At 33.4% G+C, this 27,307-nt stretch overlaps 1 protein-coding gene across 1 annotated transcript in view; it reads right to left on the bottom strand.

The window, feature by feature from the left end:
• Window positions 1-27,307, bottom strand: part of LOC118188342 (cartilage oligomeric matrix protein-like) — a 1,186,180-nt gene that overhangs the window by 180,797 nt on the left and 978,076 nt on the right. Inside the window, exon 9 of the mRNA XM_085815229.1 lies at window positions 22,624-22,764. Within this exon, the coding sequence (XP_085671355.1) occupies window positions 22,624-22,764 (141 nt within the window). The remainder of the gene's footprint in view (window positions 1-22,623; window positions 22,765-27,307) is intronic.

Below are 27,307 nucleotides of genomic sequence, written 5' to 3' on the forward strand. Positions count from 1 at the left end.
CAATGAAATTTGATTAACAAACTAAATGAATTCAAAGCGAGAAATGGCAACACTGTACGAAGAAAAGAAACATTTTTATCCCCAGCGCGCGAGACTGTATCGGATATTCTAAAGATATGCCCATTTTAAAATTATTTTGCGATATTGCTGTTGAACTGAATTTTATGGTTTAAGTACAAAAAACATGATATTTAATAAATAAAGGTAACGCACAAATTGTTGAAAAAGTCCCTTTGAACGTAATTTAAAATCTAAATTTTAGCTCTTTTTCTCGCGGAAGCGCGAGAGAAATTTTAGAAAAGAGCTACGAGAGAACGAGCTACAATGCGCGAAATTCATTCTAACCCGGATATTATCATTTCAAAAACCGACAAAGGTTGCCAGATAGTCGTCATGGATAATAAAACATACATCGATGGTATCACTAAACTCTTAAACGAAGGACCATATAATCCGATCCCTAAAGATCCTACACCTTCGGATCTGTCAAAAATAAAAACTGAGATCAAATCTTCACAAATCCTTTCAAGCAACTTAAAACAGTCACTTATTCCATCTGTTGTGAATTGTACCAGATTATATGCTCTTCCCCAAATTCATAAAAGTGGTAATTTAGGCACTGCCTCGTATCCGTTAGCTAAATATTTATTTCTAGATTTTCAACTCTATTAGATAATAACATTTACACCATAAAAATTCAATAGAGTTTGTAAAAGAGGTTAAAAGCATTTCTCCTAGTAATTTACTCGTGGGTTTTTTTTTTTTATTTTTTTTTTATTTATTTATTTATTTTTTTTATGTAAAATCATTATTCACCAATGTTCCAGTGGAGGGCGCATTAAGATGTCTAGAATACAGACTTCGCAAATTTCATTTCTCTTGCATTGAAGTTGATGAACTAATTTCCCTCCCTCAACTCTGTTTGAAACAAACGCATTTTGTTTTCCAAAATAAATATTACAAGAAAACTGAGGCATTAGCCATAGGAAGCCCCATCAGTCCCATCCTGGCTGATACCTACATGCATTATTATGAATCAAAATTATTTGAAACTTTAAACTTCCCGGTATGGTTCGCTACGTAGACGATATTTTTACCCTGTTTGAAGGTAATAAAGATCATTTAAATAAAGTTCTTTCAACAATGGATTCTATTGATCCTCAGTTCACTTTTGAACTTGAGACTTGCAATTTTCTTCAGTTTCTCGACATTCTGGTCACACGTAACACATCCAACTTCAGTACTACGGTTTACCGTAAACCTTCATCGGTTTGCCTTCCATCGCACTTTAAATCATGTCATCCGAATAAACAAAAGTTAGCTTCATTTTATTCCTATGTTTTCCGTGCTCTTCACGTTTGCTCCTCCAAACTATCCCGTGATGAAGAACTAAATTATTTAAAAGCAATAGCTATTGACAGGGGATTTTCACCCAATATTATTAATCAAGCAGTTAAAAAATTCTCCTCTCAACACACTAAACGGCACACTCTTGTTTCAAGAAATTATAAAAATTCTGCTGTCATTGCCTTCTTTCCATCAATTAGCTATAAAGTTGCACATATTTTGCAGAAATTTACTTTAGGGTCGTTTATTCTCCCATCAATGAAATTCCGAGTTCCATACTATAAGACTCCATTCCAGATATGAATTCCTGGGGTATTTACAGGATTCCTTGCCAGTGTGGTTTAATTTACATTGGTCAAACTAAGCCTTAAATTTTGAGCATATGTCAGAAAAAAGGGAACACAGAAGTCTTCTGTTGCCCAGCATTGTTGGTCCGAAAATCACACTTTCAATTTTTCTGCTTCCAAAATTGTTCAAAAAATATCTTCCATTGGTGAATTGGTTTTTCTAGAGGCATTTCAAAAAAATCTAACGACCCTAATTCCAATACATTTTTGCCTTCAGCCTTTAAAGAAATTATGTTTAAGTTCTGCTTTAATCAACAGATGGCGCCATTTGCTTATTCTAGTTCAGGCTTTCTTATCTAATCATTATTTCCTATCTTATTCATTTGCGGTTTTGCAGCTGAGGATGGTGGTTCGGTAAAACCATCGAAACTAGTCCTGTGAAAATTTTGAAAATATAACGCTGATTTTTGTTGTTTGACTTCTGAATTAGTATTTGTTCGGCATGTTATTGTGTCTTAATTATATAATGGGTAGTTAGCCCGCCAATTGCTCAGCAGCAAATGGTTTATCACTAAGAATACTGTCCAAGGAAGTAAACCGATATTACACTCAATAAGAGAGGAAGGAGCTACACACAGAGCCAAAATTTTCGCACATGTTGAATGATGCACTGGTATCGAGCTAACAATTGTTTTCTGCCGAGCACTTAACTAATCAGGTGAAATTTAATGCAATCATTTGCTTTCAAAGCTAAGGAACAAAATATTTTTTCTTTCAACACTAAGTTTTGATGCTCTTTTGTCTTGTAACTAATATAAATTTTAATTTTGTAATTTTAAATATTTTCCTAATGATAGAAAAAATGCATTGCATAAATTTTTGATAAAATTAATTTTAACCTTTTCTCATCAAGGTTGACTAATTTGCTTTTGTTTTGCAGATTATGAAAATTTTAAAGTAAGTCACCAAAAAAAAAAAAAAAAAAAAAAAAAAAAAACAATCGCATTTTTCCAGAAAATTTTCCCCTAGACTGTCATCTCTTAGAAACTAAATATTACTTTAAATAAAATCTTTGTTTACAAAGAAAATTTTACCTCCATTTACTGGCGGACTAATTCTTGCTATTCTAAAAACTAAACTATTCAAAGTTTGTGATAATGCCCACCGGTCGACTATACAGAAAAAGCGTACAAACGCACATATATTGTAATACAAATGGTGAAGAATAAATCTACTGCTCCGTTTGTGCTTCCTAATATCACGTACACTCGGGATAAGCGAAAAAAGCAAAGTAACGAGAAAGATAAATTCTTCCTGCATCTTGCCAGAGGCCATGCATTTTGCGATAAGAATTGGATAAAAAGCCAGTACGATGTAAATATATATGTTAGGCAGTCATGCATAGCAGTAACTAAGAATAACGTCTAACATTTTTGTACGGTAGTTCTGGAATGTTTCTAATATCATTCTTCCTTATTTTATTAAACCCCTTTTCAAGTATAACTTCAAACCCTCTCTAATTTTCAATATTACATATTTACAAGATACCATAAAGACAGGAGAGATTTAGAAAAAAGCCGCTTCACTCATTGTAAAATGTTCATGTTGTTTAGAAATCTAACTGAATATAATTTAACCTCGCCAGCCACGACCATGGATACAGACACGCATGCACTATTGAGATCGATGTACTGACAAAATAGGGTAAATGGATATGAATTATGTAATAGGGATTGATTCAGATTTATTTTTCCCCTGTTTATTTTCACTGCATTCAAAAAGCACAGATGTAAGGAGGCAGAAAATTTCTTTTAAGTAATCTAAGATAATCATCATAAGACGTAACTAACTGTTTGATTACATTGTGCTTAATTTTGGGCATTTATATTTTTATTTATATATTTTTAAAAATATTAGGGTTTTCAAAGCTTAATTTTGCTCTATATAGTAAATAACTATTATTGTATAATAATTACAATTATTTAGTTAATATATTTTATTGTATAATTTTCATAACAATGAATTCTAATGTAATGATTCTTATAATTGATTATAATAATTTTAGGATAATAAATAATTATCATAATAATACTGTAATTAATAATTGTTGTACATCTTTCTTACCTTTGAACTAAAATATAGGTATACTGCTCAAAAAAAAAAAAAAAAAAAAAAAGGACAGTGCTATATCTCTCGTTCTACTGGGCCGATTGACCAAATTCAAACTGCGTTTTTCATGTCTCGAAAGCGCGACTTATGATATATATTAGATTTATATATAGCACTATTCGAACATAGGTATCTTGACACAAAATCAGACTTTTTCTGAAATAACATATCAATATTTTTCCATATTTCGATTCTACGACTCAAATTACGCCAGAATACCGCGTTTTGTAAAAATCGTACGAGTAATTTTTAAAATATTAGCTCTCAAAATTTTAGTTCCTCAATGTTAATTGAATTTGGTAAATATTTATTAATATCTCTTTTTTTATTAAAATTTTATTATTTTCCTTTCACATTTCCAAATTTAGGTTCATTCCAAATAAAATTTACCCATTTTTTCGTGTTTTACTTTTTAAATTTCTATTTTTAAATAAATTTTATAAGTTTTTCGAAAACAATTTTAATTATAACCTATAAAATTTTTACCATCATCTTAAAGTACATTCTAAGCGAAACTGCCTCGTATACACGTTACACATGGGGAAAACCATGAAAACACCCATGCAGCCAGCCCGTTCGCGGAATTCGAACCTCGGACCGAACTACCAGTGTTCAGCGTCTTTACCACTCGGCCGCTGGTGGGCTATTTAATTAAGGAATGACCATCTAAGTTTAGAAACAGCGTACCGTAACAGCAATTCAATTATTGGCGCCGTATCTTTCATGTTACTCCCGATTGGCAAGCTACATGATTTTTAATGAGTATTCGCGTTTTGCTAGTAACTTCACTTGGAAATCGCGCTTAAACTAGGTTAGTTGGTTATTTGAACATGGAAAGAACATGGGAGCTATTTGATTAAGATGCTTTCATAGAGAACCTTTGTAAAGATAACCTAGAAAACTACGAAAACCAACCATGCAGCCTGGGTTAGACTTTGCAACAAAAAATTAGTATTTAACAATCTTCGAATGCTAGGCAACTGGTGAGGCACCAATTAAATTTCCAATTTAATATTTTATTTTTAAATATTTAAAATATTGGTGTATTCTTAGACACAAAAAGCAGAATTTAAGTTTTGTTAACTCGTTAGTAAACTACCAAGCAGTAGTGCAAATGAATATTCAATTTCTTTTGCAATAATTGTATTCACTTAATATTCTTCGAATATCAGCTAAAGAAGGAACGTTCTCGGAAGATTAAAGAATGTTTAAATCCAGTGATATTAGGTTTGTCTTACAAGCTCAGGATCAAAACGATTCTGCAATTGCCCGAGCAGTTGACTTGTAAATGTCTGTGAATTAAGCAGATGACTTTTAATCTTACGTTTTCAGTCAGAGAACGTATTCCAAATGTTTTGTATTCCATGACAATGCATGTTTTCATTATTCAATAACCAGTCGGAGAACCGCTTGTGTTCCGAAAATAAGTATGTGTATTCAGTCGTCCTGCATTTTCTTCAAATTTGTCTTCTTGTGATTTTTTTTCTTTCCAAAAACTAAAGTTGCCTCTCAAAGGAAAGTTTTTTCACATTGAAAAGACAAAAGGAGTATAACATCTACTTTTAGAGGCATGTCAAAAACAGATCTATACAAGCCTTGTCTTCCATTATATGTTGTGCAGTCAGACAAAAAGTTGCATCAGCGTAAATTCTATAATCTATTTTTATTATACTCTGATTACTTTATTAATATACAGTGAATATATACTAAATCTTCTAATTCAGCTTAGGTAATTCGGAATTGTTGTCGGAACTAGGACTTAGAAGATAAGTCAAATTAAATATTTCGATAACCCAATAAATTCAAGGTCGAAGTTTCAATATTTGATTTTCGGAGGGAGGGGAATTTTTTTCAGTTTTGGTCCATTATCCTAAGTCTATTTGCTTCGATTCTTTATTTTTCCATAAAAGCGAAAAATTTACGCATGGTATACATATAACGCATAGCTTAAAATTAAAATTTAATAATATACAGAGTAGTTATAATTAAAGTTCCACATTGAAACGGTCATAAAAGGAAAACTACTGGATCAAATGTTATCAAGCTTGGTAATCGTGTAAAGGAGGTCATAGGAATTAATTTTCCGCGAAAAAAAGGAAGTTTGAAACGTCACCACAAGGGGAGAAATGCGCTGTATGCAATATTGTTAAACGAAATATGGGTCGGAATCTAACTTATCCTTCTGTTACACGGGTTTAATATGTTGTATACCCTTAAGAAACTTTTCGTAAGTAAGCAAATTACCATTTAAAGGTATTAAATTCGATAAAAGTCGAGTGCGCCATCCGTGTAAGTGAGAAATTCGTCCGTGAAAACCACGAATTAGCGATTAGAAAATGTGAGATCGCAAATCACTCGCACAGGTGCGTACAATCTGGAAATCGTTTTCTTACAGATCGCTAATTTGTAATTTTTGAAGCCTGAGTTCAGCCCTAAAACATGAAGATACTGATTCAAAACGCTTTTAATCAATTTGGGCCAAAGAAATCTTTCATGTTATCTATATAGTTCCATTGCATTCTCCTACTGCATTCGATTGCATAGCAGTCAAGCAGTCATTCCACACCGTTTAATGTTGAATGACAGCTAGTTTTATAACTGAATCATTTTTCTCTGAAGAAGAATCGACAGCTGGACCACTGTGATTGCAGCTCACTTAGAGTCAATGTTAAAATGTTTCGTGATAAGCAGTAACGTGGCATTTTAGATACTACGATTTTTTTGCAGGGCTGGGCCCCACCTCACGTGTGTCGCACAGTTACTTAGGCAACATTTCACGAATGAACGTCTTATAGGCCGACACTTCCCCTCTTCCCACCAGACCTCAACCTCTGTGAGTTTTGGCTATGGGGTTATCTCAAAAGCACTGTTTATGGTGATAATCTAAACAACTTAGTAGAAATGAAAAATGTGATACACTGACATGTCCGTAACATTCCTCCTGATATGCTAAGAGCTGCTGTTCAGAATGCAGTAACAGGATTTAACTTGCTTTCGGAAAATGCTGGACGCCATATTGAACATGCTTTGTAACACGTTTCGGAAACTATTAAACACATTTTAAACAGATGTTTTCATGTCTTATTTCATTTAAAAATATTGTATACATCGCCATTTTCCCCCTGGTGGTGAGTTTTTAAACTCTTTCTTTTTTCGGGGGAAAATAAATTCCCATAACCTCCTTTATACGATTCCCAAGTTTGATAACATTTGGTCCGGTAGTTTTCCTTTTATGGCCATTTCAAATTGGAACTTTACCACCATGTAAATTAAACTTTAAATTTTGACAATTTGGTTCAAGTCCCAGCTTATATATATATATATATATATATATAATATTTTACATTAATCCTCTTAGAAAGAATGTTTTAAGAAGTTAATTTTTCTCTCGCGTTATAAATTGTATAAAAAACATGATCTTTAATATGATTTAGATTGTTTCAGCCGATATAAGAATCGGGTTACTCGGTGGTACAGAATAAACCCTGCTGGACTGTTTTATTTCTTTGCCATTTAGCAAAAATCTTTTAATTAAAATATTTATCCTTTGGACTTCGCTTTAAATTTTATTTATAGTTAAAATGACTAGAAAATGAAGAGCTGTCTTCAGCTGAAACGCAATTCATGTAATTGATATTTTAAAAAATTGACAAGAATGCAAAATTTATGGAAGTCTAGCAATCGAAAAATCTTAATTTTCTTGTGTGAGCACTGAAAATAACTGTAGAAGGAAAGAAGAAAATTAGGGAGAAAAGTAAGCAAAAATTTGCAGGGAAATTTGGCTGTCAGACATACCAAAATGTTTCAAAAAGTTGGACGCTTTTGAATATACTTTCAAGATACTTCAAACAATTTAGGTGTTCAAAGAGAAAACACTTGGACGTAGTAAAAATCCTTTCCTTATTTCAATATAATAGATATTGAATCTTGTAGGAAGAACAAAGCTAAATTTTCAGAATGAACAAAATACTTTTATTTGAATTTTAAAACAGAACCCCCCCCAAAAAAATAAATAAATAAATACTGCAGCTCTTAACTATCAAAATTTTAAACTCTTAACTACTACAGTTAAAACTCTTACAACTATTAAAATATTAAAATCTTAAACTCTCTAAACAAAATATATAAAAATCTTCCGAATCTTCTTCTTGTTGCCACACCGTAAAATGCAATTTCTTGTCCTATTATTTATATTTCATGTTCTCTTTAAGTCACGATCTTTACAAGTAATGATCTTTACAAGTAATGATCTTTACAAGTCACGATCTTTACAAGTACCCCCACAAGAAGCACATTCGTCACCGTAGAGACAATGCTGCTCAGAGTTCATTGAGAGAGAAAGAGTTAACAGCTAACCTTGACAAAGCATCAGCATTCCCATGTGAACTTCCTTTGCGGTATGTCACAGTCATGATATACCGTTGTAACGCTAAGGCCCAACGAGACAGTTTAGCACCATGAGGGGCGCTTTGGGTCAAGTAGGTGAGGGGATTGTGATCAGACACAATCTGCACTTTGGCACCGAAAATGTGTCAAATTTTTTCAAGGCTTCGATGACACAAAATGCTTCTCGTTCGATGGTTGACCATCGTTGTTGACAGGGCGTTAATTTCTTGCTGAAAAATGCTATGGGCATTTCTTTGCCATGTTCGTCGTTTTGAGCTAAACACGCTCCAATTGCGAAAGCAGATGCATCGGTATAGCGTTGAAAGGGCTTGCTGATGTCCGGAGTATGCAGAGATGGCATTTTAATCAACTCTTCTCTAAGTTTGTTGAAAGCTGCTTCTTTTTCAGAGTCCCATGGAATATTATTTGAAACACTCTTCTTTGTAAGGTTTGTTAGAGGTAAAACAATCTCAGAAAAATTTGGGATATAATCCCTATAGTAGCTTGCTAGCCCTAAAAGACTTCTGACTTCTTTTTTAGTGGTAGGCTTAGCAGATTTCTGATGACTTCTACCTTCTCAGGATCTTGAGAGTGAGTGCCAGAACCTATTACATGTCCTAGAAACTTCACTTGACTCTTTCCGAAATCACACTTTTCTAGATTTGCGGTTAGACCTGCGTTTCTCAGTGTCTGAAACACTTGGTCGATGTGATAGAGGTGGCCATCCCAAGTTTCAGAAAATATTGCCACATCATCAATGTATGAACGGCAGTAGTTCTTATGTTTTGTAAGCACCTTATCCATCGATTTTTGGAAGGTACTTCCAGCATTTTTCAAACCGAAAGGGAGAACTTTCCATTGGTAATGGCCGGAATGAGTGATAAATGCTGTGTAGGGTTTAGCTTCTTCTTTCATGGGAATTTGCCAATATCCCTTGGTTAAATCGAGAACTGTTATGAATTTGGCTTTCCCTATTTCGAATAGTAAATCTTTAGCAATCTTCATCGGTGGTGTGGTGTATTTAATTATGACAAAGCACACTAGGGCTAGCTGCCTAAGAAGAGGGATGCCTTTCGTGGAGGACTTTCTAAGGGAAACTGGCTCGTATACACGTTACACATGGGGAAAACCACGAAAACACCCATGCAGCCAGCCCGTTCGCGGGATTCGAACCTCGGACCGAACTACCAGTGTTCAGCGACTTTACCGCTCGGCCGCTCAATCTTCATCGGATAGGCGTCCGGAATTGTGAAGCTATTTAAAAGCCTGAAGTCTATGCACAGTCTAACGCCGCCATTCTTTTTTGCAACACATACTATAAGATGTGCCGAGTCACTGTCACTGGGTTAATTAAGATCCCATTCTAACAGTTCTTTAACTTGACGATCGACTTCCTCTTGAAGTGAAACAGGAACACGGTAGGGCCTCAATCTTTTTGGATTACATTTATCTGTAACCTTGATGTCATGACCATCAACATTGGCTTGACCAGGTTTGCTACTGAAAACATCTACATAAGATTTTAGTACTTTAAATAGTCCTTACCGTTGGTAATATTTTAAGTCGCCTTTCAAATTTTGTAAAGGGGTCCAGATATCATCAGCAGATTTATTCATAAGATCTGCTGGTGCATAGTGGATATCTCCAAACTCTTCATCTTGGTCAAAAATGATACCAACGTGATCTACATGAGCAATATAAGGCCTTAACTTATTTATATGGAGTTCTCTAATACTTCCGTTTTCCATTTCGATTTTGGCAGAGTGTGGCCTGGTAAGTTTGATCACGGTAGCTGGTCCTTGCCACGTGTTGAGCAATTTATGTGATGATGATGGCATTAACAAGAGGACTTTGTCCCCAACATTGAAAGTCTTTTCTTGAGAACGTAAATTGTATCTTGAAGTGTACTCTTCTTGAGATATTTTGGAATTTGCTGATGCAATGTCATGAGCTTTTCTTAATTTTTCCAAAAGGTCTTGTAGATAATTTTCAATTGAACGGGAAGCTGTAACTGGAATGCTACGTTCACCTGTCCATATCTCTTTCAGCAAAGATAATGGTCCTGGTGGTATTCTTCCATATACCATCTGGAAAGGAGACAAACCAGTGGTGCTATGTGGCACTTCTCTGTAAGCAAACAGGAGATAGGGAAGATTCAAATCCCAGTTTCTGCCATGTTCTTGGATATTTTTGTTCATCATCTCTTTTAAGGTTCTATTCCAACGCTCAACAGCACCCATACTCTCGGGGTGTCCTGGAGTGGAGAATCGTGGAGACACACCAAGTAAGTTCTCAAAGGCTCGGGTGAGTTTGGCTGTGAAATTAGTTCCCTGGTCGGAACAAATCACTTTTGGAAATCCAGTTTGAGTAAAAAGCCTCATCAAAACGTTGCATGTTGTTTTCGCACTTATGTCTTTGACGGGGGTGGCTTCTGCCCATCTGGTGCATAGGTCAACTGCACATATCACAAACCGATGACCTCTCCTGGATGGAGGTTCTAATGGCCTGATACAATCCACGCTCCATACTTCAAAGGGTGTTTCCGGTCTAACAATAGGTTGAATTGGGATTAGATCTTTGTACGTAACTTTTCTCCTCAATTGGCATTCTTTACAACTTTCACAGAATTTTTTAACATCTTGCTTAATAGTAGGCCAAAAGAATGAGTACTTGATTCGTTGAATTGTCTTTTTCTCACCGAGGTGGCCGGCAAGAGGGATTTCATGTGCCATTCTTAGGACTTCCCTTCTTTTTTCTAAAGGTAACACAATTGCTTAATGTTTTCACCACAGATATATTCGGAATGAAGTAATATGCCATCATCGAAAGTATATGAATTTTGATTTTTATTTGCCCATTCAAAGCATTTTTTCAGAGTTTCGTCTTGTTCTTGATGTGTCTTGAATTCTAGTCTTACTCTGTTCGTTGTTTTCAGAGACTCTATGTTTTCTTGGGAAATCTGATTAACAACAGCCAAATTTGTAGTATTGTCTTCAACTTATGAGGGTTTATCATCTGTCTCTTTGTACTCTAAGGGGGATGCATCCCAATGACGATCACTGTTCCACAGTTCGATATTTCCACAGAGTGTTTCATAAGCTGAAGAACTCAATAGCAAGTCGGTAACTAGCTTTTTTGAAACAGCACACGTAATGGACACTCTACCGTGAAAATCATCGTCAATTTTCATCTGGAAAATCTTTAGTGGAGTAATTTCGTTTTCACCAAAAGCAGAAGATATCTGTATTTTACTTTCTCCTTCGCAAGGTATGTTGTCAACCAATTTCTCACGGACTAATGAAATTTGTGCTCCCGTGTCTACGATTCCATTTAGAATAATATCTCCACATTTAACTTTGACAAGTTTTAATTCATCTCTGTTTCTAGACACGTCCACTGATTTTGAGACAGGAATAGAGATCTTGGCAGTTAGCACTTCTGGTTTTTCTTTTTCTGCAAGGGGTACTTGTGTTTGTATTAAGTTGTTTTGTGCTGTTGCAGAAGCACTTCTTGGGATCCGATTTTTGGTACATAACTTAGATGTATGACCTTCTTTTCCACAATTATAGCAAGTTAGTTTGAAACTAGGCTTTTGTGGTTCGTCACTCTTATGGGATGGGTACACTCTTGGCGTGTTTTCAGCGTACAGCGATTTATTTCTGAAAGCTCTTTCTGGAAGTGGAGAATGAGGTTGCCATTTTTTATTAGTTCTGTCTGCTCATGGATTACCACCAGTCCGTTTTGAGATATTACGAACACTGTCATATTCGTCAAGTTTATCAGCTAATTTGGTTGGAGAAAGAACTCCGCCCAGTCGTCAAGAAGATGGTCTCTTACTTCATAGGGTACTCTTTTCTTAATTTGGTCAGTAATAATCAAGTCTTTTAACGCGGCAAAATTTGTGATTTCAAGACCATTGATCCATTCTTCAAAATAACTTGTAATTTCGTAGCAAAAATCTCTCCAGGATTTTTCAGCGCTCTTTTGGTGCATCACAAATTCTTTTCTAAAGCTTTCAGGATTTAATTTAAATCTCTTCAATAAAATGGCCTTAATGTACTCATAATCTTCAAATTTTCTTCAGATTCCCTACCAATTAATTGAATGATTTCAGATGGCATTAAAGTTAATAAACATGAAACCCAATCTTTAGGATAAATCTTTGTCCTTTTAGCTTGTCTTTCAAATAAGGATAAATAAATCACAATATCATCGTGTCTTAAATTGAATTTGGGAATAAGCTTAATTAAATCAAAATTATGATGTCCATTTTCATTTGTTGGTGAAGTTTGTGTTAATCGAACACGAGATTCAATTTCGAGTTTCCTTAATTCAAACTCCATTTGCTCTCTTTCCTGCTGTGCTTCTAATTCTTCTTTCCTTCGTTGTTCCTCAATCTCTTCTTTCTCCTTTCTTCGCTGTTCCTCAATCTCTTCTTTCTCCTTTCTTCGCTGTTCCTCAATCTCTTCTTTCTCCTTTCTTCGTTGTTCCTCTTCTTTTCTTTTCCTTTCTTCAATAATCTTTAAAAAACACTTCTTTAGCAAATGCTTCATCATATGTATCACTTTGAATCACTTCATTTTTTATCGCCACGATTTTCATACTTGGATCTACTTGAATTTCTAATTCAGCAACTAAAACTAGCAAATCCTCTTTTTTCCCACTTCCCATAAAAGTCATGTCTCCTTTTTATTCAGTCAATAGACTCTTAGTTTTATGAAAAGCAATTTTTTTCTCTTTTCTTTTTCTATTTAAATATATTTCACAATGAATTTAATTTTATTCGGCACGAAAATCAATCAGTGGAATCAATACTTAATGTGTTGTTCGCCTACTCTGGCGAGTCAAACGAAATTACATTTGAACACTGGCGTATTCATTACTTTGACAAGTAAATAAACTAAGATTCCATGACGGAAACAATAATTAACTTTTCATAATCTTAATTAATTATTTTACGTTTACAAGAAAATTGAGCTCTGAGTTATTTTGGTTCGTAATTATATGCGGGGAAACCCCGATCCTGTCGACTGCGCCAGTAAAAATCCTTTCCTTATTTCAATATAATAGATATTGAATATTGTAGGAAGAACAAAGCTAAATTTTCAGAATGAACAAAATACTTTTATTTGAATTTTAAAACAGAACCCCCCCAAAAAAAATAAATACTGCAGCTCTTAACTATCAAAATTTTAAACTCTTAACTACTTCAGTTAAAACTCTTACAACTATTAAAATATTAAAATCTAAACTCTCTAAACAAAATATATAAAAATCTTGCGAATCTTCTTCTTGTTGCCACACCGTAAAATGCCATTTCTTGTCCTATTATTTATATTTCACGTTCTCTTTAAGTCACGATCTTTACAAGTCATGATCTTTACAAGTCACGATCTTTACAGACGTGTACACCAGTAAATACCATAAATTGAGCTTGTGTTAACAGAAAAGACAAAAACGATATCATTGCAGATTAGAGTGACGAGCGACTGGTTTTAGACTATATGGTTGTATAAATTTAAATTACGTTATAGAACATCATATCGTATCATAAATGGAGAATCCCATGATTTTCTCAGTCGAATTATTTGAAGATTCAGGAGTTTATCCAGTGATGTATGTGGATGTCACCTAAAGATTTTTTTCCCTCCTGATGAAAAAGCGGCCGAGCGGTAAAGTCGCTGAACACTGGTAGTTCGGTCCGAGGTTCGAATCCCGCGAACGGGCTGGCTGCATGGGCGTTTTCCTGGATTTCCCCATGTGTAACGTGTATGCGAGCCAGTTTCCCTTAGAAAGTCCTCCACGAAGGCATCCCTCCCCTTAGGCAGCTAGCCCTAGTGTGCTTTGTCATAATTAAATAAACCAAAACCTCTTGAGGATACCAGTCTTTCCTTTCATCTCATACCTTCAAAATGTTTAGCCTCTAAAGACTGATAAATGCTCTGACCAACTACTTCGTGAAGAACTTTCTAAGGGAAACCAACTGGCATACACGGTACACATGAGAAAATCCACGAAAATGCCCATGCAACCAGCCCGTTTACTGGGATTCGAAACCCGGAGTGAACTACCAGTGTTCAGCGACTTTACCGCTCGGCCGTTTGTGGGCCTTTATGAAATGGAAGGCGATAACTTTATTTAAAATGATTGTCAGAAATACCAAGATTATTTCGAAAAGTTGGATACTTTTTAATATACTTGCAGAATGCCTAAAGAAAAGGAGCAAGAATAAAGTAGAATGCCTGACGAAAAAGAGAAAAAAAAAATTGTGCGTAAAATTTAGTATTTATATATTTTTTTAAATTTAAAACCTTTTAATCTTATGATATTTGATTCTTGGGATTTCAAAAATAAAATATTTGACTAAAATATGAATGACATTTTAAGAAACCAAATGTAGGATAAAATATTATAAAACGATGGGCACAATAATAAAACTGTTTAAAGCAGTGTATGCAAGTCATCCCAAGTTAAAATGTCGGTTATACATCTCTCTTATTTATATATATCTTTTCTGAACGGAACATTGAAAGGCGTGTTAACTGTGCTTTACTGTATTTTCTCTTTTAATATATGCAGTTTTCAAACGCATCGTAGTCTGGGCTGCAAAGTATTCTTCCAAAAGAAACGCAATTAAAATAAATAAAAAAAAAATTCTGGAAAATTTATATTAATAAATATATTTAAAAAGCTCAGTTCAAAGGAATAAATAGAAAAATTTAAAACAATTATTTGAAGAGACAATGCAACACAAACTATTAAAATAAAAGTATAAAAATTTAAAAATTACCTAAAATAATAACTATGACAAATATATATATATAAAGAAAACTATTTGAAAAAAAATAAATAAATAAACGCTGGACCTTTATTTACACAGTTCGAATAGGTAAATAGAAATTTTTAAAACATTTATTCGAAAAAACAATGCAACTTAAACAATTAAAATGAAATTCGAAAAAGAAAAAAATACTTGAAATAATAACAGTTATAATTAAAAATATAATATAAAGAATATTATTTGGAAAAAAGGAACGATGGTGACTTTTTTTCCTCTCACGGGAAAGGAAACTAGGGTGCCATATATTAAAATTCGCCGAGTGAACTATTCTTGGCGCAACCTGAAAAAAAAAAGTGCCAACACAAATTTGTGAATTTCTCCGTAAATTTCGCTTCAAATTTTACAAAATTTCATATTTAGGCGTAATTTGAGTTGTAGAATCGAAATATGTAAAAAAAATTGGTATGTTATTTCAGAAAAAGTCCGATTTTGTGTCAAAATACCTATGTTAGAATAGTGCTATATATAAATCTAATATATATCCTAAGTCGCGTTTTCGAGACATGAAGAACTCAATTTGAATTTTGTCAATCGGCCCAGAGAACGGGAGAAATAGAACTTTCAACCCCCTTTTTTTTTTTTTTTTTTTTTTTGAGCAGTGTACATTACTGTACACTGGAAAAAAGAAGTTTCTTAACAATAATTATATAATAATAAATTATTATTACAGGTCTTCAATAAATTATAATTAATTAAAGATATGTAATAATAATAACATAATTATTATAATTAATAATTATAGACCTGTAGTAATAATAATAATAATGATAATATAATTATTATTTCTTTTTAAATTCGGAGTTAAAATATATATGCATTTTCATATATTGTTGAAGTAAGAACAAAAATCAAATTTATTTTAGAAAAAAACGGCGAAAATTATTCTTGTATAAAAAGATCACAATTCTAGCAAACGTCACGTTAAATCAACTACGATCAGGAAAGACCCCGCTTAAAATGGTCAAATACCTGTTCCCTTTCTTTTTAATTAGGGAAAGAATATTTCTGCTGAAAAATACAGTTGCATTATCGTATTTATAAAAGTAAGTTATGAAATACGCACTGTTCGCTAAATTCACATGCTATGAAAAAAAAAAAAAAAACAGCGAACTCTTATGTGACTTCCTTACTCTGCGGCACGTAATTTACACTCCCACTAGACGATCCTAAGTGTTTCGGCAGAATGCCAGCTAAGGTTTCTTTTGACACGTTTGGACTACTATAAGCTCATAAATTGAGCATAAAATTCGTTATTATCACTAAAGCAGGGAAAGGCATTTATTTCACGCCGGCTTGTGCATTCTCACTTGATTTATCACTTCATCCATGGATGACATAGACCTAAAGTCACCTAAAGTCAAGTGCGACTTTTAGGTAGCTAATTGCTTAGGAATACCTGTAGAGATAACTGCTTAGGTTATTGCTAAATAATACTGCTATGAGTCAGAAGGAATCAAGAAATGATTATGACTTTCCATAAACGAGATACAAAGCGTTACTGAATACATATAATTCGCCATTAAAAGGGTAGTAGTCTTTTCAGCAAGTTCATGGAAATCAGTGATCTGGTAATTCAAGATAGAAACTTTAATACCAATGAAAAAAATGATTATTTATTTAAAGAGGTTGAAGTAAAATCTGAAAATCATCTAGGGTGAACAAAATTTACATTAAAGCCATTTAAAAATCATTTATGTTACAGGTTGATGATTTGTTGCGTCTGAGAAAATATTTTTGGGACCAAAGAAACAAGAGTTTAGGAGTACCACATCAGCCGCTATTTACACAAAATGTTAAAATGTTAAATTACACATATGTTAAAAAACTAATCTTTGGACGTAATTTAAATTCTAAAACCTATCAGATTTTCTTTTTTTAGAGTTTTTATTCAAAAGCTCTCGCAAAGAATTAGTTGACACGAAAATAATTTAATTAAATTGTGGGTTTGTTTAAAAAAAAAAAAAAAACTCGTATGAATTTAAGATCAATGGTTTTTAAAAATGATCAACTCAGGAAACCATAAAATTATAAATTTTAATTGTTGAACTACAATTCCATTAAAGGTTTATACCAATCTCATTACCTACCAAAGCTCGTCAAAGCTACCAATCTCAGGAACGTAAATGTTAAGGAAAGCATTGAAACTATATGAATGTATAGTAAACTTTAAGAGGGAAATGGCAAGAAAATCATTATTCTATGGATGCAATATTCGAGCACCTTTACTTTAAGAGGGCCAACCAGCGGCAGAGCGGTGAAATCGCTGAGCACTGGTAGTTTCTACTTGAGTTCGATTCCAGGCGAACGGGCTGGCTTCATGGGCGTTTTCGTGGTTTTCCCTTTATGTAATGTACCCCTGTTTTCCACCATCTGCCCCTGTTTGCAATATTCTTTTTCTGAACAGTTGCGCGATTCGGACGATACCCGAATGTCAGTAAAAACCGCCCGGGTGTCCGGACCCTGCTTTCACCTGTCATCTGTGTATACGAGCCAGTTTCTCTTAGAACGTCCTCCATGAGGACTTCCCTTAGGTAGATAGCCCTTGCGAGCCTTGCCATAATTAAATAAACCACATCTTAGTCCCACGAATTTTGAAAAAGATCCGAGGCCTGTTAACTCAGATCTTCTCGTTTTTATCGTTATTGGAATCTCTCGAATAAACTCAAAACTTTGAAAATATTAGTTTTTTTAACATCGTAGAAGCGCCTATTAAAAAAGAGGGAAAAGCGTTTTCAATTTCAGCAGTTCATGGATTACCAGTACAAGTGCTAGCGCTTCTGAGTGCCAGGTTTTTTAATTTTTAGGCGAGAATTTAGCGTTTCCTGCTAAATATTTGCCTATTATTTTTGTCTATTGTCTATTATTCTAATATTTATTTTGTGTTAACTTTAAGAATAATCTTTCTGATCTCTATCAAAGAAAAATTCCTGATTAAAAGAAAAATACTGGAAAATGTAAAATTTAGAAATGTTAAAATGAGTCTCTGGAATTTTAATAGCTCATTTTTTGTGCTAAATTTTATTTGTATCTTCTTGATAAATGTACGTATATTTTAAAAACTGTATTTTTCAGTTTGTTTTTTTAATAAAATATGATTTAAAATTTTGCTCCAAATAAAAAATTTAAAAATTAAATATAAAGTTTGCGTTTTCCTTTTAGTTTTGTTTCTGTATCAAGAATTCGGGAAATATGAGAAAATTCTATCCCATCTCTAATTATTTCATTGTAATTTTACTCAATCTATCTCATATTACTTTAAAGAATAAAAATAGAAATAATATTATTTAATTAATTATTTTAGAAAATTTTATTTTACGGTTCATGCGGCATTTAAAAATTCTTTCAAATTTTGATTCGGTCTAGCGAAACTCGTACGGAGGTAGCATGCAACTTATTGTTCTGCGAAGTGTTAAAGATTGTTGATATAGTATATTTAGTCTCGTATTTTTTCCCTTAGCGTCTTAGCACAAGTTTCTGAAAAATTTTAATATTCACCTAATTTGTCCATTCTTTAAGGCGTTCTGAAAACAATTGTCCCTAACTTTTAAAATGGATTCGTCCATGCAGTATTTATTTATATTTAACTCGTTGATTTGCTTAACTCTGGCCATACATGCTTCCACATTCCTTTCAAGCACTTCTCAGTCACCTTATTCCAGGAAAGACTAATGGTGTCTATAGCACACGTGGTATTGTAGTTCTACAAAAAGATCTTAATGGATTCTTTATCTTTTCTATCGGTTTTATCAATCAATTGTCGAAATATCCGCTGTAACTTTAAAATTTGAAATTACACTTTTATCCATTTATTGGTTGCATTAACGAAGTTTTATTTGGCGGCAAGAAGACCACTTCTATTGAAATGCATGTTGTTAAGTCGGACAAATGCATTGGATAGATTGGAGCATTACGAGTCAAAAGAAAAGCTTTCAGTTCTAGCTTTTTAAATTCGCAGTAGAGCTTGACAGACGGATAAAGATTTTCGGTAAACCAACTGTTTTATACTGTTAATTTTTATAAGGATTCAAGATTTTTCATTGAACTCCCAAATTATTGGCAATGGGATTTTTAAATTCCCTTCAATGATCTTGGGGTTTTGGAATGATAAACAATTAAGTTTTATTTCCATTAGTGGTACCATTAGTCAACATTAGTGTTACCACCCAACAGAAGTGTTAAATGATCTTTTGTAGCTTTAAATCCTAAATCAACCCATACTGACACGACATGTGATTTTGGGAAATCCCGATACTACCGCATATTGCTGAAACAGCATTAAGCGGAGTTTCGTGAATTGGGGGTCTTATTGTATTAGTTATAGGGATATATTTAAGAATTTTATTTCACACGTAAATGTCTTGAAAGAAATGTTACCTAAATGAACTCTTTGGCTTAGTAAACGTCAATAGTTAACATGTCAATACTATAAGTAAAGGAATTGGATCCCGTTAATATGCAATCAAGACGTGTTATTACGGGACATGATTCATAAATTGCAACTTTAAAATTATGTATATAGGAAATATTTACTCTTTGCAGTTTTGAGGCGTACGTTATTTTGAACTATAAATTTTTGTAACAGGAATCCGAACTATTCGAAATAATATTCTGTTAATATGGTTATCTTAATTAAGGCATTCTCCTAGAATTTGAAAATAAATTTACTGGGTGAAATATGGCTGAAAGAATATTAACTGTCTAGTTTACTCTTTTCAAGTTTAGTTGAAGTTTAATAAATCAGTGACCGTTTACACAAAACGCTAACTGTTTAATTTACCTCTTTCAGGTTTCAAGTTTAGTTTATCATAATCACGTTAATATACAATTCATGAATTTTCTGGTTTTTCTGAATGAGATATCGAATCTTTATCGTGGTCTGATATCCATTTTTCTTGAACGCACCTTTCTCTCTCTTTTATTTAGCATAAGTGTCTCTCTTTTTTCTGCTAATCGGCATCCTGATCTGACTATTATATGTGTTCTTCACGTCCACCATTGTAGTCCGCCCAAAGAGACAAACTAAAAAGTGTTAATACATAACAAAAACTCAGATTAAAATATAACCACATCAGCTAGATGGGATATTGTTAACTTTTTGGAAATTTACGTTTTGGAAGGAGAATTTCGTTTAAACATAAATCCATAAACACAGGCGTTTGGAAAAGGAAGGAAAAGATAAGATCCTTGTAAGGAAAAGATAATGTGGTCGACCAATGTAAAACAGTTTATGTTTTAGATAGGTAGGTAGTAGAAGAGAGTGGAGCGTAAGAAACTTCACCATGGATTGCACAGGTAACGCCCCGGGACGCATATTTCACAAGTGCACATCAGCGTAGCCACTGAGGGAGGGGTTTTGAAAATGAACCAGTGAGTTGCTATTGCTCTTGTGACGCTAAATCTTCGAGCATGTGAGCTTATGTTGTTTACGTTTTAATTTTCATTTGTTTGGCAGTTATAAATATATGGCGTAATACTAGAAAAATCTTGTAGTGCTTTCGTTTTCTGAGTTTGATTAATCGCTACCGTTTCACTTTCGCGATTTTTATCACGCATTAATATTAGGATTGATGTTCACGGCATATTATGTGGATTAAGAGAATTCAAGTGTATATTTTTTTTAATTGAGCTGAGAATGACTGAAAGTGTTACAATGAATTTAGTGTTTTCTTATTGTATTCTTTTGATTTTTAAAATGTAAGATTCAGAATACATATGATTTGATTATATCTATTGTTAACATTAAAAATTATATGTGAATAAATTGAATATAATCGTTGTCAATACGATACATTCACTTTGTTTGATGAGTATTTCCTGTCTAGACAGTACATTTAAGAGTGCGCAGTTATTAAATGCGAAATTTAACACACTAAATGTATACGAATGCAAATTAGTAAAGTTCACTTTCAATAAAATTCTGCGTTGGTTATTATTATAGAACATCTTTTTCCTATAGACTGTAATAAAAAGTATTGACTTCTATTTACATATATAATTGGTGCAAATATTTTTCTCATTCGCATAATTTTATATAAAGATTGCATTTGGGCTCAGATGTTTATCACATATTTCTTTCTTCATCTTATTTACCACTGATTAAGTAATATTTCACATCGATATTTTTGCGAAGTATCCAGCATGTGTTTGTATTTATTTCAACCAAGTAGTGAAATCTTCTTAATTTCCTATAATTGATTTAACTTCGCAATGGAAAGTTTCAGAAACAAGCGACGATGCTTTAATTATTTTGTACAGAAAATTGCGTGGCAGAATATTATCAACCATCTTGCTTAAAGCACGCGAAAGGTCATGTGACATGACAGAAATATTACTGGATGCTCAGTGGTCCATCCTAGAAGCCACTCCCTCGGTGGCTACACAGATGTGCACATGTGAAATATGCCCCCGGGACACTAATCGTCTTTAGAATTAACCCCACCAAGGGGCCATTGGTACATTGCTGAGTTTGAATGAAACAGGTGATGGGCTATTGTTGGAGATGAGACTTCTTAATTTCTGATATCATAGTTGGGTATCTGCTATACGGTATATTTATCTGGAAATATTCCTGTTTTATTGAACCGTATAGTTGCATAGCCTATTATTTCTATTTTATTCAGTACATTGTGGATACTGGCTACATTCGACTTGTCTTGGGTTATTCCGCTTAGCAGATTTTAGGAACGTAATGTCCAGAGTTGTAGCTAGGGTTTTCAGCGCCCAGGGACAACTGAAGATTTCGCGCCCCCTACTGCTTGCCAAGGATGGAAAACATTTAATTCTAAAATATCGTAACATCAGTTTGGCGTCTCTTGGATTCTGCGCCCGGGGACAGATGCCCCCCTTGCCCCCCTCTAGCTACGCCCCTGGTAATGTCTCAGTTTTTCTGTAATATTTTTTTAGTTTTACCAGCACGCGTCGCTATGTCTTTATTAGACGTCTAAATGGTATATCCGTGTTGGACGGTCTTTTCAAATGGAGTGATTTTGTATGCGGATGTTTGAGAACGTAATGATTCGCATCAGCCAATTCTCCGCATGGGCATGTGTCGATATTTTCCAAGGTTCTTTTTCAGAATTAATCCGGGAACGGGCCATGTCCCAAAAAATATTGCGTTAGAAAATTTGTGTACTTTCGATATTGTTATCCACTTTTATAAAGAATTCGAGTGTTGCGACGACCCATTGTCGCTTCGTCTTACTCTTGTTGCCAGATTTCTTATATCTGCATATTTAGTATATTCCCCCGGGGTTCATGGGAAACGATACATGAAGGAGTTCTTCTATTTGCTTTTGTGCTGCCTCCTTTGCAAATACATCTGCAGCGTCGTTAGCTGAGTGCCCACTGTGGTCTTTTATGAGTCTAAGTATTTGAATTTTGCATGTTTTTTGAGTGCTGATTAATTTCAACTCAATTTTAGAGTTGTTGACTTGGATACAAAGTGATAATATTGCCGCCTAGCCCTCTTGTTCAGATTCACCATGTGTAAAATATAGATCCTAATATATATCCTATCTCTGATATATAAATCATGACACAGTACATCATCTGGAAATTCCAGGTATTTATAAGAAATACAGAAAAATACCTTACCTGCCTCACCGATCTTGCATATTCGAGACCTACACCTTGGACATCTCGACCTGTATATCCCACTGGGCATGGCCCGCAACGAAAGCCGGGGGCAATGTTCAAGCAGGATGTCTGTGGATGGCAAGGTCTCGCAAGTTCACACTGAAAGGAAAATGGATTACAAAAATATCAGCATCGTTTTAAATTCAACAAATCAGTTTTAATGAATGATTTTTTTTCACAGGATTTGATAGTAAACATATGTGTTAAAATCTTAAGCAGCAATATACCTCATTATTTTTCTGCGAAAATTTATCCAACTGAATAGTGCAATAAATAATCTCGAATATAATGCAAACATATAAAAAACACCGAAAAAGAGAAAGATTTAACATGGCGTAGTATTTTCTATCTTTTATACAGGTTTTAATTCTCAGAAGATTGCAGAGAATTCTAGGCACTAGAAAAAGATAATGGGCATTTATCATCATCTTGCTAATAGAAAGATCTAACTTGAATTGTTAGGTTTATTTTAGTCAATAAATTATTTTTATTTAATCCTTTTCTGTATTTCCTATCTGTTTCATTTGTAGTTTAGAAATCAGTTAGAATTTGAAGTTCAGAATGAGGACTGTGACAACTACTCAGTGCAGTCCGTTAGTGTGAAAATATGAGCCTTCCATCTAGCCGACATGGGTATTTGATAAAGTTATACTCAATTAGAATATAATTTTACTCCTATTTGTTGGAGATGAGTTAAGAGGTGATTGCTAGTCTTTTTGGGTTGTATTGCTTTAAATACTCGCGTTTCTGAAATCCAAAAATAATAGTGACTAGTAATTTGTTGATTTTTAATTCAATTACAAGCGAAGTTTCCATAGATCTGTTAGTTTATTTAGCTATTTTCTGTGTTATTTAGTTAGAATTTTGTTTCTAACAAAGTTAATAATGCGTCATAGCAAGGAAAGATTTAAAAGTTACCCTGGATTATTTCATACGGTTAATCAAATTAGAATATTGATTCAGTTAATACTACAAAATAATCCAAGGAAGGTACTTATTTACTGTCAATATGTTCTTAAAAATAAAAGGTGTATGAAATGGTTTTGATTAAATTCCTGTTTGAATTTCATAACAGATAGGCCTTTTGTATTAGATATTGCGGTAAAGTAGTTTAACTTTGTTTTCTGAACTGTATGTAACAGGTCGATAAAGTACATGACGTAGTATGATAGCAGGTTTTTTTTTTTTTTTTTTTTCATTTTTGATATCATTCTACCTGTTTCTAGTTTACGCTAAAAGGAGATAATAATTTAACTCATGAAACAAAATTTAATTTAATTCATAGAATGTCATAAACTTTTAGTCAGATGTCAGTAATTCAGAATTCAAAAAAGGGACACGACAACTGTTATACGTTTTCAGAGCTAAATCTTCTTTTGCAGAAATTAATGAAGCTTCAACTTTGATGTGTCAACCAATCATCTAACGGAGTCCATTTTTCATAATGACCATAATTTTATATTCTCTAAAGATTTTTCATCTTTTTGAAGAGAAAATAGAGTAAAACGATAGGAAAATTCATTCATCTTTTATTCATTTTATACATTGCTCGAATATGAATATTTGAAATGATGATGAATGGTTTCAAACAGTTGTAGGATCAATATGTAAACTGTCATAAAAATTTCACTTATATTGCATTGGAGTCTAAAGAACTAACCAGATTTCTTTAAATGTGACCCTTAAGTATCATAAATTGATAGAAGGATGACTTTGTTTTTAAATAAATAAATTAATTAAAAACTAAAAAAGGTTTTATCTAAAACTTAACATATGTCGTTAACATCGGTGATAACAGTTTAGATTATAATCTAGTATGTTAGAGCTTATTCAAATAAAAAAAAAAAAAACTCCACGATCTTTTAAATTCATAAGTAATTTTTGCAGATGTTATTGTTTGGAGTAACAAAGCTGTTGAAATGAAAATCTTGTAAATAAAAAATAAAAGAAAATAAAAGCAAAATAATTCCTTTCGCTTCAAGAACTTAAAATAAAAAGCAGCAGTTAATATTAAGCACAATTAAAATAAAATAAAATTATGCATCTTTGAAATGATTGTGAGCAAATTTGATAGCAAAATTCATAATTAACATGAAGATAAGCTTGAAATACAAATGAAAGCAAAGTAATCTGAAACACTACTGAATTTACTCCTATAAAATCATCCATTAGTAAATATTCAGTGACATTTATTTGCTTTTTGAAATCAGAGTGGTGCATTCGTTGCTCGAATAATAAGCGAACAGACGCATTTCATATTTCAGATGAAGGTCTCAATAATTGTAGATATTACGGTAATGACAGATTTGTTGGAGTCCAGAAAATGTTTCTAAATATTCTAAATGTCAGGTGAATTTCGACATAAAATATTTGCTATCAGTATCTACTTCAGATATTAATTCAAACTTGAATAATCTGCATTGAATGCAATGAATTTTATTTGAAAGGGGAAGATGTCGGCTATTCCTTTGAAATTTAAATATTTGGATCCGAAAGTGAAATTATAGCATCTATCAGATCTAGGTGATTTTATATTTTGAGCACAATCCCGAAAAACTTCATTTTGTCAGATAATGATTTTTGCGATTCATCGAATTCAATAGGTTTGCATATAAAAATTGGATATAACGGATGTAGCATTGAAATCGCTAATCAGATTGCAACTGGTTAGAATACAATAAACTTCTTATTAAATTACTTTACTCTTCCTATGGTTATGACAAAATTAGTAATCCTTTAAAGACTTCAAATCGTTGTATCTAATTTTACTTACAGAAACTCTCCTTTCAATTAATTAGGAAAAAACGCATATCTCATTAAAATAAGTTCTAAAATGTTAACCAATAATGCGCATTGGATTTTTTGAGAATACTAGATTTTTCAGATCTAACAAAGAATGCATAAACTATTAGGAATTTATAGAGCGGATAATTTCAGAATTGGTAGTATTCTCGCCAAAATTCGTCATGGACTTTCCGATGCTACCTCAGGCTCAGCAGTACATGAGCAATGGTCTCCAAAGCTTTCTCGAGTCTTCCAGTACTCAGCGCATGGCCATGGTCTTCCAATAAATTCTACCTCGAGCTCAACTCACTCGGCACCATAGACAGAGCGGTAAAATCGCTGAACACTGGTATTTCGACTTGAACTCAAATTCCGATGAATGGGCTAGCTGTATGGGCGTTTTCGTATTTTTCCGCATGTGTAACATAGATACTCCCTAAACAAGTACTCCATAACCAGGTAGCCCTCGAGTTGCTTTGACTTAATCGACTATCCTAACTTAACCAATGCTACCTCGATGTATTATCACTTAGGTTGGGTTTGCTATATTTGATTATGATAAAGCACTTAGGACTATCTTTCTATGGGAAGGGATGCTTTAGTGCAGGACGTTTTTAAGGGATTTGGCTAGTATCCACGTTTCACTTAGGGAAGACCACGTAAACGCTCATGAAGCCGCTGCGTTCGCATGGAATCAAACTCAGGTCTACCAGTGTCAAACTACCAGTCTTCAACGATGCTAACCGCCTTTATGTCGAAAGCAGACATGAGAAATTATGATAATTTTTCATAAATAATTAACAGAACTATTTAAAAAAATATCCTGTAAGACATTTTTCAAGTTAGGATTTTGAAAAAATTTTCTGTAATTTAACTTAAATCAACTCCAATCCAGTCCTTCCTAACGTTTTTAACTCCAGTCTCGTCCTTCCTAACGCTGTTAAAATTCTAGAAGTCAATCTAATCCATCCTGAAACTGAAAATTCTATTAACTTAATTTTTCAATTTCGTTACTATTTTTGCCGACAAATGGCGCTACCTTCTCGTTTGCGTTACTGCGTAAAATATAAATGCCATCGTTGCGCTCGCTGCAGTCCAGTCTTGCAGATTTATTTGCTGATAAACAGTATCCTGCACCTGTTTGCCTTCGAAATCAACTGAGTTCTTGACTAAATCTACGTCAAACACAAGGTTGTTGCTTTGTTAATTTTATGTTTGCCTTTGGCGTGTTTCTCTTCTATTTTAATTTGGACCTGTTGAAGCTTCCATATCTTAACACAGGGGATTTGAAAATCGTGCACATCAAATATTATGGAAATTCTCAAGTTAATATTACTGAAAAACTGTTTCAGTTCATAACACCCTTGTACTAATACAAGTTATGTATCACTTGAAATTTTAGTTGCAGTTTATACTGTTATCTTTTAAAAGTTTAAGTCAAGCTAGATATGAAGTTTTCCGAAACAGAACGAAGTTTTATAAGTGTGCATTGCTTCGAAATATTCTTATGGAAACCTGCCGAAAAGGTCTCTTTCTGGATGTCTATGAACCTAACAAGACAATCATTTTTTACTTATCATCCTGCTTTCGAGAGAATGGAGGTGAAATGGCCGCCCATCTGTTCTAAGTTCGGACAAAATGGAGGAAGTCAGAAAAATATGTTTCAATCACCAACAAAAAGTGAAAGAAAGATGGGATCGCTATAAAATGTGTGCTTTGCGAAGTAATGCTCAATCATAAAAATTTTTTCTGCCTGTTGAAACATCATCACCTTCATCTTGAACCTAACAAATCGTTTTTAAAGCTAACAGAATAAACTGGAAATTAAATTTCGTGTGATATTACTTATAACTGTACA

The sequence above is a fragment of the Stegodyphus dumicola genome, chromosome 4 (genome assembly GCF_044657685.1).
Source record: "Stegodyphus dumicola isolate Sdum_Otavi_A_Nest chromosome 4, ASM4465768v1".
Classification (NCBI taxonomy): domain Eukaryota; kingdom Metazoa; phylum Arthropoda; class Arachnida; order Araneae; family Eresidae; genus Stegodyphus; species Stegodyphus dumicola.